Below are 14,334 nucleotides of genomic sequence, written 5' to 3'. Positions count from 1 at the left end.
TTTGTTCACTTTTTACCTGAATAGTGGTGAATGGGAAGTAGTTTAGGACAACCAATAGAATGGCTGTTCAGTTTTTGCTTGTGGCAGGTCTGAGATGTCTTGCATATCTGTTGTAAAGTGCAGGGGGCGTATAAGCTAGAACTCCCCATAACAATTATTATTAACTATAAAAAATACAAAATCAAAGTGATTTACTCAAGCTAAGACACAGCAAAAAACAAAACCCCAACAAAACCGGACAGGGTTTTTATCCCTCCCAAATTCTTCTCAAACAAAAAAAAAGTTTTTACATTAAATATTTTCCTTATATAACACTAGAAAAAGAGCGCATGCTTACCGAACAGTAACGCTCTAGAACAGAAGACTGTCTGTCCTATGCGTGTAAATTAAAGAGTATATTATAGGTCTTAAAATGTGTTTGCATGTTTTGATTATATATATATATATATATATATCCAGAGGCATTTGGATTTTAGCCTGTGATAGTGTACAGTCAAGGTATGTGTCTGTTGTGGAGAAGATTGCGGGATGTATATCTCCCTTAAATAGTCTTGGAATCAGGCTTGGAAGGATTGGTGGACTGTCAGTTTTGGGAGGTGGGGTAAAATAGTATAAATTAAAACCACTCTTCATAAACAAATTAATTGTCAAGAATGTAACTGGGAACGATAACATCACATGATAGGACTGATGCAATACTAAGTGACTTTGCATGACCTTTTTTTTTTTATGCAACACATACTGTCGCTTTAAAACTTCAAACATCTCAGGAATATAGTTGATGATGTCACAAGAACTCTTCTCAATGCTCTCTTAACTAGGAGATTCCCAGGAAAGATTCAGAAGAAAGTACCAACATAAATCAGAATACCAATTACCAACTAGATTTTTGTCTCATATTTCCAAGACCATCTTTTAACTCTATACTTCTAGATTGTACAGCACACCAGACACCATCAATATACAACTCAACTTAACAAAGTACTTGTTTTTGAAAATGTATGGGCTTAAAAGCCTGTGTAAAGCCGAGTAGCCTCTAGCAACCTTTCCATATGTTTTTTTAAAAAAAACCTTAATTTTGCCAAACAAATTAAAGATAAATTCTGGTTGCTGTGGGTTGCTAATGTATTTTGCATATCATCCAGATCTATTCATTGTCTCCGGGAAATAGCATGAGTACTTTTAAAATTGGTAAATTATATAATAGGAATGTTGATTATTACATGCAACAAAGGGTAGCATTTTTCCTGCAATATCTTCTTCACTAATGCCCCCATTGAGCTTTAAATGTGAAACTATTAACACATTTGATTACAGGAAGCCCCAAATGCAATGGCTGTGATTTTCACCAAGCACTAAAATTCACATTACTTTGTGAAATCAATAGTACAATTCTTCATGTACAACTCCTTCCAGCACAATAAAAGGCATGCAGATGCTCAAGAAATGACCGTTAAAAGATGTTCAGTTAAGATATTTTTTTTTAAATATTGGCAGCAATCCTGTTAAAATAAAAAAATACAAAAAAGTATTCGCAATACCAATTCCTTCTTGTTAATCTGAAACAAATTATTTCTAAATACAGCCGAATTTCCAATACACTTTTTGACAAAAGGAATATGACCCAGAAGAAGTCCAATAAAAGCCAGCAAAGCATTTTACAACTATACAAGCATTTAAAGTTGCTAAGGTGTTTTGAAAGTATGGAAAATAAGCCCATATGCCAGTGCTGCCTTAAAAAACGGATTTCCTACGAAGCAAGTCTTCACTTACCAGCTTCGGCATTTAGGAAGTCAAACAATAGTTACTAGAAACTCCAATTCTTGCTCTTGTTCAGGTTTCTGTCTCCAAATCTCTGATTAAGCACTTCTTGAAAGCAACATGTGATTGCAATCGTGTACACGCGACTTCTTTTCCAAGTTATATTATCAGGCACATAAAAGGTTCAGGGCCACAGCTATTACATTAAAGGAGGGGATTCAGCAGAAGAAAGAGGATGCTGGACTTAATTAGCTGCCTTCTGCTCTCTGACTGATTCCCCGAATCCTAGCTGAGCTGTGGAGCTTGTAAAAAAAAAAAAGCATAAGTCATCAGCTTTAAGCAAATCTTCTATTCACCACAAGGAAAAAGGGAGTGTTGTATATGGCAAACAATTCCTGTTTTCACTGAGGAAGGCTAGCTAACCTCTTGCTGGCCTCCAAAGTCTTAATTGCTGTCTATGGAATTTTAGTGACAAGGAGAAAAAAAAAATCACATTATGCGGGACATAAATGGACCCTGACCCTATAAATGTTTCAGAATATAAAGGGAATGCCTAAAGCGAAAAAGACGATGGCAGATTATAATAAACTATGTCTTTCATAATTTCAGGCGTCTTCATGTCACATCTTATGTGATAAACATGCTTCCCCTATTATGATGTATAAATAATGTGTAAAAATCTTCCAAATCATTTTGTGATAGTGACAATAAAATTTCAATTTTCTACCAGTAAAGCTCTCAGCTTTACTCTCAACAATTGCCTTTTCTCATTTTTGGAAAGTCAGGGAACTCCACAGCAAACATAGTACACTGTTGTATACCTATTGCCTTGTGATACATGTTCTTCAATCCAAGTTCTCTTCCACCTCAATCAGTCAGTGACAAGGGCTTTCCATATACCTGACCATCGCAGACAATGCACCTCAATTCAAAGATGGCCATCCAACAGGCTGCCGATTGAACATCCTTCTGCTGCTGCAGCTGGAATCTGATTTTATTCTTCAATATAGGTACCATATAAGTAGAAGGTGCGCAATAAGGATAAATATCTTCATAATGTTGCTACAGTTACATTTTAAAAAACAACTTCAGGAAACAAGTGAAACTAGTAAATTACTAGTGCGAGCCAGCACACACTGCAGGTGTACTAAAAATCACAAATTCCACTTAGGCCCCATTCACACCTATGCGTATTGTAATATGCGCGTCTGTCGCGCGACCGTCACGCGGTTTTTTTACCGCGATTCGCGGTAAAAAAAGTCGCGCGATTCCAAAGGCTACTTGGCAGTATACAAATGGAAAACGCCCTACAAAACGGACCAATACGCAGCAAAAAACGCTCCGGGACCTTTTCATGCATGGGCCGTTTTGTAGTGCGTTCGGGACGGGCGGAAATACGGACAGGTGGGAACGATACCATTGACTACAATGCTATTTATTTTTTTGACCGTTTTGTAGAGCGTTCATCGAGCGTAGGACGCGCTACAAAACGGTCAGGTGTGAATGGGGCCTGACAGCAATCGGTTTCAAAGGTGATTTGAAATCTGATTGGAAGCTGTAAAGAACTTCTTGGCACCAACACTTTAGTACATCAGGCTTTCTGTATTTCATAGACAGCAAAAAGCCTACAGTGACTGTAAAAATACATCTCCTGCAATTCAAACATGTAAGCCAATAAGTTTCCCGGTAACCAGATTGCCCACAAAAACAAAGTGCACTGCTGCAATTCCTGGATAAAAACTGAAGCCCACAACAGAGAGTCAGTTATACTCTATAAGCACCTTAAAAAAAAGAATTATGAGGTGAGTGATTTTCACTCATCCTCATAGTTGTAGCCGACCTGTGACAATGAAACTGTCACAGGTCGACTCAGTAGATCGGGAAGTGAGCGAACACATACCGGCGTTCGCTCACTTCTCGATCCTGTCACTGCAGAGAGCCATGACAGGGGAGTGACTGGATTCCCCCCTCCCCTGTCCGATCCTCCAGCGCTGACTGGCGGAACGGACGGAAAAGGGGGCGGGTACAGCTGGCTCTGCCTCTAGATAGGCAGAGCCAGCTGTCACTCACGCAGCTGGGTGGATCCAGACATAATTGTCGGGGTCCGTTTCAGCTGCGGCGTCTGAGCTTTGGATGACAGGAGGACGCTAGTTTGTGTCCTCCCGTTACCCTTAGGAGAATTATGGGGAAAAGCCCTAACCCCAAAGTACTCCTTTAATGTTGAATTTCACATTCTTACTTGTGTCTACCTTGAATTTTTTTAATTGACTGTACTGTAAATGAAATTAGAACTGAAAACAGTTACCTCACGCGAGTAAAAAATTAAAGCACCATAATATCAATTGTTGCACACTTAAAATCTGCCTTGCTATCTTGACTTTTCAACAACCAAGGTTAAAGCTACATCTGCATTTTGAAGAAACACTCCATCATTAGACAGTAACAATCACGTGACGTTGGGTTTAACATAGTTTGAGCATCGTCCAAACTCAATTAAACTTTATATATTAAAGTGACACTAAACTCAGGTGTTAAATCTTAAACATGGATTCAAGTACCTTAACTATTAACAAAAATGTATCTTATTTGTGTATCACTGGACAGTAGATCCCAAATCATCTCTGAATTGGTGCTGACACTGTCCTTCCTTCTGGAGGGTGGCTACTTTTGTTCCCCGTGGTCCCTGTGTGTGATGTAAAGTAGCCACCACTCCAAGCTCACTTATGTTTAGTTTACCAATTTTTTTTTAGATTTAACTCCTGAGTTAAGTGTCACTTTAAGTTAAACTAGACAGACCTCACTGAACAGGAAAGAGATCTATAAATAATATGAGAATGTTTTGAAATTTGAAAGATCTAGAATAAAACAAAGTAGTATTAAGCTCTCAAACCTTTTTTTTTCAAAAATGAATCCAGATCAAACAAATATAAATTGCACAGCAAAGTATTTCTTTGAGTTTTTGCAGTCATTATGTTTCCAAACAGCTGGCTTCAACTCTCTCTGCTCAGCTTCCCTGAACTTCATGTCTAGTACAAGATCACAAGAGACAGAATAGTCTCCATCCGCCATCCATCTAGTAGCTTGGAGTATAGAGGAGGGGAAAGCAGGGGAGTGGATTGCCTTGCTGTGGCTGTGTGTTTGTGGAGATGCACACAGCTTACTAGCACACAGAAGGGTGGCTTCATAGGACCCTGCAAGGGAAAGGAGCCACCCTAAAACAGGACATCAGGAACAGTGCTCAGGGGACCAGCTGATTCTGCAGGAAACTAAAACTTGTAGATATCCAGGGGCAGCATCTATTGTAAGTGATTTAATCAGAATTTGAAATATCTTAAAAACCTTTTGACGTTAATATCACGTTAAATAAGAATCTAATCACACAGGAACATGTCTACAAATTTACAAATGGTGTTTCTAATTAATATATAATGCTGAAGACACCTGAAGGGTTACTAGGGAAGCTTTTCAGAAGGGGGAACAAATTATATTACATAGACCCCAAAACCCTTGGATTGCCATTGAATCCTTCCCGATGAACAGAGTGGTCTCTCTGCCACTCTGCTTAGTTGTGAACTGAAGATAATACTTTGGCTTATTTGTTACGGGTTCACTTTTATGCTGGGTGAAGTAAATATCTGTTGGTAAGTAAATAATGTGGTAACAAAAAATTCACTTTAAAAGATCATTTCACCAAATTACCTTTGCACAATTGCTTATATATCTTGGGGACTCCGTTTGTGTGTTCCTGTGTCTAGACACCTGTATAGCCCTCTTATAGGGGTTCCCATAATGGCATTTTTATTTACATTATGAAGCAAGAAGAGGTGTTGGAATACAGAATGGTAGGAAGAAACACCTAATACCTTCAGGTGTCCAGGAATTAAGGTGTGCCAAGCATGCTGTTAAGAGTATCCAAGACATATAAGAAGCCAGGGGTTAAGATAGCCCACACAGTTTCACCTATAATTAAATCAGTTTTGAATGGATTTACCATTTGAGACACAATAGTAGTCCGTATTGTGGACCTGCAACGGGACTGGGGTGGTGCTCTGTTTGGATAACATTGCTATGATATTATTAGGATGGGGCTAAGTACATGTATGCATTAGCACATGAAGAGCTTAAAGGCAATGTGTGACTATGTCTTTGCCATATCACACCTAAAGCTATTTTACTAGTAATGCCATGTTCTTATAGACAATACAGTTGTTGTGTATGTGCAGATGTTTCAGTAACTGCTTTGTTCTGAATTTCTGATGTCACTGGAAGTTTTCAGTGGAAATATTTCCTGTTCAAGCGGATTACATTTAAAACACTCTTAGGGACAGAAAACATATGTTCTTATCCATGTTCTCATACCACATTTTCTAGAGCATAAAAGCATCTATGAGCAATGAAAGCGAGAAGAAATGCTGAGAAGTTACCAGTGTTTTCCCTTTGTAACAAATAAACCCTAACATACCAAAATAAAGGTCTGTGCAAATGCAACACATATTTAAAGTGGACCTGTAATGCAGCATTCAAAGTCTTCTCATTTACTCGGGGCAATCTGTGAGCTACTCCAGAGGTTTCTCTTCAATTGCTGGTGGTTCTGGGGGACAGGAAGTTAGAGGAAATCTCGGCAGTGGGTCACAGATGTAAACGGTCTTAGACTGTAAACTCTAACCAGCAGGGCCCTTCTAATCCTCTTCTATGGAATTGTATTGCAACTGTACTGGCTTTCCATTTTTTGTAAAATGCTGCACAAACTGTTGGCACTATATAAATCCTATATTATAACAATAATAGACACCAGAACATGTGTTCCCTTTCGAAAATGTCCCCTCTATTTCTATTCTGGTGTTAAGTCTAAATTTTTTATGTTCCCTCACTTTCAGTCCCAGTGACAATGGTCATTAGGACAAAGAGAGAGGGTGACTTTGTCCAGTGAAGGCATAGCAGAGGCTCTAACGGTTTCCTACTTACCTCATTATTACCCTTTCCTACCCATATCTAAAACCAACATATATTTGGCAAAATGCCGAAAGTGCCATCTTACAGCTGAAATAATGGTGCATCCATGCTTTCTATCCTCCCCGCCGGGAGCTGCTCTGACACAGCGCAGTGTCCAGCAGGGAGGAGAGAAACGGTCACAGGAGGATGAGCGGTGCGGGGGAGCGCTTTGAGTGGCCGGCGTCTCTCTTCCTGCACTGCTCAGCCTCCTGTCACAGATCAGGAGAGCGGTGTGGGGTCGGAGACAGCTGCAAGCTGTCACGGGAGGCCGGGCCGGCGGTGCACGGGAGGAGTCAGCAGACAGAGATTGAGTTCTCCTCCCCATCACTCATTCAGCCTCCTGTGACAACCGATCCAGGAAGGTGAGCGGTACAAGCAGTCAGAGATCAGTGATCGCTGTCTGTTTGTAAATAATTGAGGACAGAGTATGTTTACTGTGTCCTCAATTATGAATGAATGGGAAGTGATCTACATCACTTCCTGTTCATTCATGATTGTGGACATGGTAAACATACTATATCCACAAGTTATGAATGAACAGGATAGAGGATTCCTGTTCATTTATAACAGGGGCTGCAGAAAAAGAGATTGCAGACTCAATCTCTTTTTCTATTGTAAAAGGGAAATATCAGGGGTCTGTTTAATATATAACATACATACACACACACACACTTATATATGCACAAGCAGGCAAGCATATTTGCTCATTACAAACTCACTGCAGGCTCTGCACACTACTTTGTTGTTCTACACAATGGTTGAGTTTTACTGCTCCTTCTCACAACGCCATTCAACTTGTTAAATATAAAATGCTTCCCATGCAGTTTACGGAGCCACTAAAAGCTCCATCTGGTGGCTAAAAAAATAAATACCTAAAAACATTGCAAAAATTACTCAAACATGTTCTCACTGAAAACAATATTTTTCTTTGGCTCCAAGTACTAATGTACAATCAGCTTTAAATATAAGTGCCATGACCTTATTGCAAACTTAAATACAGAGTTAGAGCACATATACACGAGTGAACCATTTATGTTGGTTCTACTGCAAATATCTACAGCAGTGGTGATAGCCAAAGTGAGCTAGACCTCCGTGCACAAAAGTTATGTAATAGTGCAAAATACTGTAGTGTACATACTCCACAGTGGGTAAATAAGAAGAAAATGGCTGTCATTATATGCAGTGGCCAAAAATAAAAATATTTTCAATTTGTTATGGTAATTTGCTTTAAAGATATTACATGCTGATTGAATGCTCTTTATAAACTAGAACAGTCTAGAAAAATATTTATACAATCTAACTCTGCATGATAACATGAAACAATAAAGAATGGCATTTAGATAGGAAACCAGTAAGCAAGTAAAATTCAAGATGCAGGCCAATACAGTGTACAATAAGGAATATCTGACATTGATGCATGCAGTATTTGCACATGAAAAAAATACACAGATAAAACTGATCATATCCATTTTATATTAAAATAAAACTGTCCTCTTTAAAGTTGATTAAAATAATACTTCTAAAGATAATCATACTTAAAATGAATTGAAACTTCCAAAATAAAAATGATCAAGTAATTCCATTGTTTGGTAACACTGCCCTCTACTGGATACATCATTCATAAACACACCATCATTTAAAAAAAAAAAAGCTTTACAGAGCTTGGTAAGGAGCATGGAGAGGAAAGATGCCCTTAGCAATAACTGTTTATAGTCAACAATAGGAATGAGCTTTGGGTTCAGGTCAAACGGATGTATTTATTTTAAATAAAGGATTTTTACTATGGTGTGCATTTGTTTTATTTACTTTTTAATTATTTTTTGTGAATAAGTAACAAGAGGTATGATGTACTCCTTCACGTGGGGTTGGTTATCTGGAGATTCAGATAGGTCCCCGTAGACTCCCACATCAACCGGGTCAATAGTGTGGAGATAAGGCCCTTGTTTCGCTGCCCCCCTTCCCCATCAAAGTACCCTCTCATTGATGGCACATGCCTAGTATAGTGCAGGAGGGTGAGGGGTTGAACGCTCTTTGCCCCCCATCCCTCTTTCCTGGCCGGCTAGACTGCATGCCCAAAGAAAGGTCTGTTATAGATAAAAGTCTGGTATTGAATTTGAGAGGGGTCCCACCCTTTTTTTTTTGCTTGCTGTCTCCTCCTTCCCTGGGCACCTAAACTGCATGCCTGGATAAGAGTATGGTATAGATTTTGAGGGAGGCCCCATGCAAAAAAAAAAAGTGTGGGAATCACCTTCAAAAGCCATACCAGACCTTTATCTATAACAGACCCTTATCTGGAGTCCTTATCCGGGTGTGCAGCCTGGCTGGCTAGGAAAGGCAGGAGCGACGATTGTGTGGGTTTCTCTCTCCTAAACCATACCAGGCCACCTGCCCTCAACACACAGACACTGAGAACAAGTCCTTTCTTAAGTTATTGCCCCCATATATAAATTCAACACCAATCAAGATGTAGATCTAATGCCAATCATGATCACGCCACCATGACCCACCAGTACTCTTCTCCTGTTGCAAATGACAGCTCCCTGGCCAGCTCCTGAATGTTAACAAGCTAGCTGGGGATCCCAGTTGACATCATTGACCAACTAGCTAGCATTTAAGCCAGATCAGATTGTGAAACAGATCTAACAAATTTTTGGTGGAGAGAATATAGGGAGAGAGAGTATCGAGAAAAACTGCCTGGTTTGTCCTTGAGAAGGTAGCTAATATTTATTATTTAGATACACATTTACTATTAGTATTTTCGACAACCTATTTTATTCACATTTACAACAGTAAGTGGTTTATTACCACCATAATTTATTCTGCTGTACTCCTGTTCCAAGTTAATGTCGCATTAAGATTATATGTATAGGTAAAGTCATACAGAATTACAATTTGCTAGCAGAGAAATGTTTTTACCAGGTTTGCCTAGTTCATGAAAATCTGGTTAGACATGGATAAAAAAAAATATCTGTATATACATAAACATTATTTTAACATTAGCTTTTTGAAGCATATCTCTTAGGACTTGTTCCACACTTGTGTGTGTGTGTGTGTGTGTGTGTAACCTTGTGTTACAACATTCCCCCTGCTTACCATTGCTGAAAAAAAACAAAAAACACTGAAACACTTATTTTATTTTTTTTAATAAAGAATATTGCCAACATTTTATTAAAAGGGTTAACACAAGTTCATGATTGTCTTCCATCTTCCTTGTCCCATACCCAGGATATCTCTTAATTTAAACCCTTGTCCAGGGTTGAATTTGGGGGAGCAAATCATTGTTGTGTCTACTCTGGGGCTTCCCAGAATAAATTAAGTTTCTATTTAACTTAGTAATTGGAGTGTGGTATTCTGAGAGATTATTATTCTCTAGTTATCACTTTGTCATTAGATGATCATTTAATTTGTTCAAACGAAAACAGTTTTCTTTCCAGTGATTTTGCAGTGGTGCAGACAGCAGCAGCACCAGACTAGAAAGCTGTAAACGAAGGCCCTTTTTCTATTTTGTTATCCCCTCTTTCCCAACACCTGCCTATACACCAAATGTGTATTTTTTTTTTTTTTTAAAGTCTACCTTTTATTATAAAAAGCAATCCTTGATCTCCAGTCAAGTGACTTTGTCCTTGGCTAAGAGGATGTCATCAGTCTACTACAAGCAGAAAGAAGCATTTCTGCAGGACTTCCCTCCCTCAGTGATCAGAGTGCAAAATGTTTGTCCCTTTGTTGCACGTCACAGGGTAGACGACATCAGCTGGACCTGATCTGTGTCAGACGTTTAACACAGCCACCAGGATTTACATGTCTGTCATATCTCAGCTAGCATCTCAGTCCTGGAAGTAGATGCTGACCCTGGATAGAGCCTTAACAAATTAGCTCCATTCTTTTGGAGAAAAAAAGAGATGAAGGCATTGTCATGTGGAATACTGTTATTTCTGTGGGAGGTAATGATTATTTATAAGTGTTATACTCACACATTAGTTAGTATACATGCACTTAACATGAAAATGTAAATCTGATGCTAGCTACGCTTAAAAAAATAGCAAGACAAAGAAGGGGGATTGGAGGATCTAAACTCAGAACAAACTAAGGTAGTGGATAAGTCAGCCTGGTGGCGGAGCAGATTTTGTATTATCCTGTATTCACAATGTGGTATGCATGTTTTATCCTGTGCTTTACCATAACTTTTTTCACATAAAAGGAATTTTTACCATGAATTATTCAACTTTCTAACAGTTTAAATACACACACACAAAAGACTCACATTGCAATTGGAAGACCCATCACAAGCTGGATATGATCCATCAGCCCAATCTGCTGAGTCCTGGGGCCCTGGTGTCTTATTCTGTGACTCATACTCCTTCAGCTGAAAAGATGAAGACAATAACATAGTACTGCATAACAGCAATGGCACAACAGGCAAACTGCTGCTCGGAAGCATTAATCTTCCTTTTCATAGCCAGACATAGTATGGTTAAGGTGCACTGTTAAGAAGCAGGAAACAGCCATGGCAGAAACATGTACAAATTACATTTAATAGAGAAGAATAGAAAACTGATATGAGTTTGCCATGCATTTATAAGTAAAATGCCCACATCGTTATTGTAGTAAATATGGAGGAGATTAGCAACTGAACAACAAACATACAGGTTGCCAAAGAACAAGTGAACCTATGCCTATGTGTATGAGGTGATAGCCACCTAATTCTATTGTGAGAAGATTAGATGATATACAGCATGCTTATGAGCTCCCACAGATTTCAGCAGACACTCCCAGCAAACATATTGTAGGGGGAACCTGCTTTTAGACAAAAAATGTGCATGTCTTCTGTGCTCAAAGACATATCCTGGTAGTCTGCAAACCTAGGAATCAGATGAAATATCCCACCATTGTGACATTCTGTCCATGGGTAGTTTAAGTCATGCTGCGCCATATTTTAGTTATCTGGGCTTCTCAGAATACATTTATGGTTTTGCTAAACTCTTATAATGTAGAGTACAGAGCAGGGAGAAAAGATGGCCACACACGTTACATTCTTACAGTAAAATCTGTGTACAGTATTCTTTAGATTTACCAAAGCCTATATAGCACAAGGACTTGCCTACCTACCTAACAAATTTATATCCAATCAGGTAGGTCTTCACACTACAGAGCTTTGAAAAACAAAATATTATACAATCATATTTGTAATGTGTGACCAGCTTCAGATTTAATAGACACTTATGTAATGTAGGGCCTGCCTTATTGACCAGCTTTAGAATTAATAAACACAAATGTAGTAAAAAGGGCCTGCTTGATTGTATAAAAATTGAACCAAGAGTTAGGTAAAGGTTGTACAGAGATTGTGCAATCAGATACCATGCAATGGTGAAATATTACAACATAATAATTTTTAGACTAAACCAGTCAATGGGTCAAAATGCAAAAATTGTGTATTGTATATGAGAATATTCTGGATTTACAGGTATTTGTACAAAAGCTACAATTTACACATAAAACTATATTATAAATAGACTACACTACTGCCATATTGAAACTGTGGCTCACTGTATCGAAAAGCAGTAATTAGAGGTGACATTTGTGAGCAGAACCTATTGATCTTAGTAGTGTGTGTATCAGAAACAAAAGAATCATTCAGTATTCAGATAAATATAAAGGAGTTGATGTATGATGTTAACTTAAATTCAGAAAGCTGACATTATGATTACAAAAAGTAGGGGGAGGTTAAAAGAAATCCTTGGAGTATTAAAGATCTTGGTCGCCAGCTTAAAAACCAAGTCAAAAGAAAGAAAAATCAAGTAATATAATTACTTACTTGCAGTGTTTTTCCTTTCCATAAATTATTATTTTATTCACTTGCAATGTGCCTTTGAACTTTCTAGAAAATTTGACTACTTCAGCAAAAGTAAATTCCCTATTGCTGGAAGTGTCTAAATATTTTCTGTGGAGCCCTAGCTCCTTTGCCCCTCCCCTAACTTTGCATACATAAAAGGTTATCTAGGGGACACCTGACTGTCGGCTTAACACTGGAACTTCCATGGGCACTGAAATGTGCGCCATTTTTTAAAATAAAAGGTAAATAAAAGTAAAAAACAAACACCCTTCCAAAAAAATGCCCTGCCCTCCCAAAAAAGTTGCATGCATATACTAACCCAAACATGTCTTGCGGGGGACCTACATCTGAAAACAACGCTTACACCACACATAGTAGGTATCGCAGCACATGCCTCAATGTGGGAATAATTCCAGGGCCGTTATTTATGGGTAATTTGAACTGATGACCTATAAAAGCTTTTAAAGCATCACCAATAGGCAATTTTGGGTACCATTGTTTTGAGGCATTTCACGGGCGCACAATATTTTGAAGCTTGAAATGTTTGGTATGTTTACTCAGCTTGTATATTTAAAAAATAAATTGATAACATATTTTGTTTATGTGCACTAAAAATAACCAGTGTATTTTGGGTTAGATAAACACCTGCGCTAATATCATGTGACATGACAACTGCCACCATTTTATTATACAGGGTGTCTGCTTTCAGGAAATATATATCTTTGGGGGGTTTAAGAAATATTCCAGTGTAAAATGTGCATTTAACATGTGTGCAAAAACGGCTCTGGCAGAGAACATGTTGAACAATAACCTGGAAGTGCTCTGCATACACTTAAAGGAACACCATACTGAGAGAAGTATGAAGGCTGACATTACTTGCTTAATGTACTAGATGATTGGCTGTCTCTGATTTCATTATATACCAAAAATATACAAATTAATAAATAAATGTGCAACAGTGATTTTATTGTACGCAGGATAATTTATATGGCCAAAGCTGATCATTTTATGGTCAAGACAGGTTTAATTTTTTTAATGGTGAATAGTTGACAACCACCACTGTGGCAGACATATTGTAGACCATATGATAAAGAATGGCACCTCTGTGTCCAGGTATGACATTACTTTCACTTTGTTATTCTGGACAAGGAAGCTAATAGCAGGTAGCCCGTTGACTCTGCTCTTAGGAAGCACTTTTAGTTTTGTTTTTTAAGTAGAGTGAAGCACAGGTTCACGGTAAAGCCCAATTCCGGTTTAGGCATTAAACCTAAAAACAGCTCGGTAAAATAACAAAAGCTGCTTTGGCTGCTATACTCACCCGATCTCCAGACCTTTTCCCCCCACAGACTCCCCAACCAAGCAATGTAATGGTGCTCTTCTTTCAGGATGAATGATACCTAGCCTTATCCACCCACTCCAATGTGTGCAGAGTATCAAAACACAGCCCCTGCCCTGTACTCATAAAAGAATGCTGCAGAGAGCAGCATTAAGTCATTACATGGCATTGCTCTCTGCTACATTTAGGATGGGAAAAGAGTGAAAAAAATGATCTGTTATGTCATTGGACCGGACCCAGGGCTTTAAAGAAGGAGCGTTATACTCTGCAGGATATTGTTTTAAAGGGACTTACAGGACAATATTAACGTCTGAATGATTTAGATGACGATTTTTAAAGATCACGAACTAAAACTTAAAACTTTCTTAACCATAAATTATTTTTAACAAAGCTATTATCCTGTAAATTTAACTAA

The 14,334-nt window shown here is 38.4% G+C and overlaps 1 protein-coding gene across 1 annotated transcript in view; it reads right to left on the bottom strand.

The window, feature by feature from the left end:
* SASH1 (SAM and SH3 domain containing 1) overlaps nt 1-14,334 on the bottom strand; it is a 187,411-nt gene that overhangs the window by 62,669 nt on the left and 110,408 nt on the right. The window contains exon 8 of the mRNA XM_018559386.1: nt 11,015-11,116. Within this exon, the coding sequence (XP_018414888.1) occupies nt 11,015-11,116 (102 nt within the window). The remainder of the gene's footprint in view (nt 1-11,014; nt 11,117-14,334) is intronic.

The sequence above is a fragment of the Nanorana parkeri genome, unplaced genomic scaffold (assembly GCF_000935625.1).
Source record: "Nanorana parkeri isolate BGI_ZX_2015 unplaced genomic scaffold, ASM93562v1 scaffold391, whole genome shotgun sequence".
Taxonomy (NCBI): Eukaryota; Metazoa; Chordata; class Amphibia; order Anura; family Dicroglossidae; genus Nanorana; species Nanorana parkeri.
This window is presented reverse-complemented; position numbering and strand designations above follow the sequence as displayed.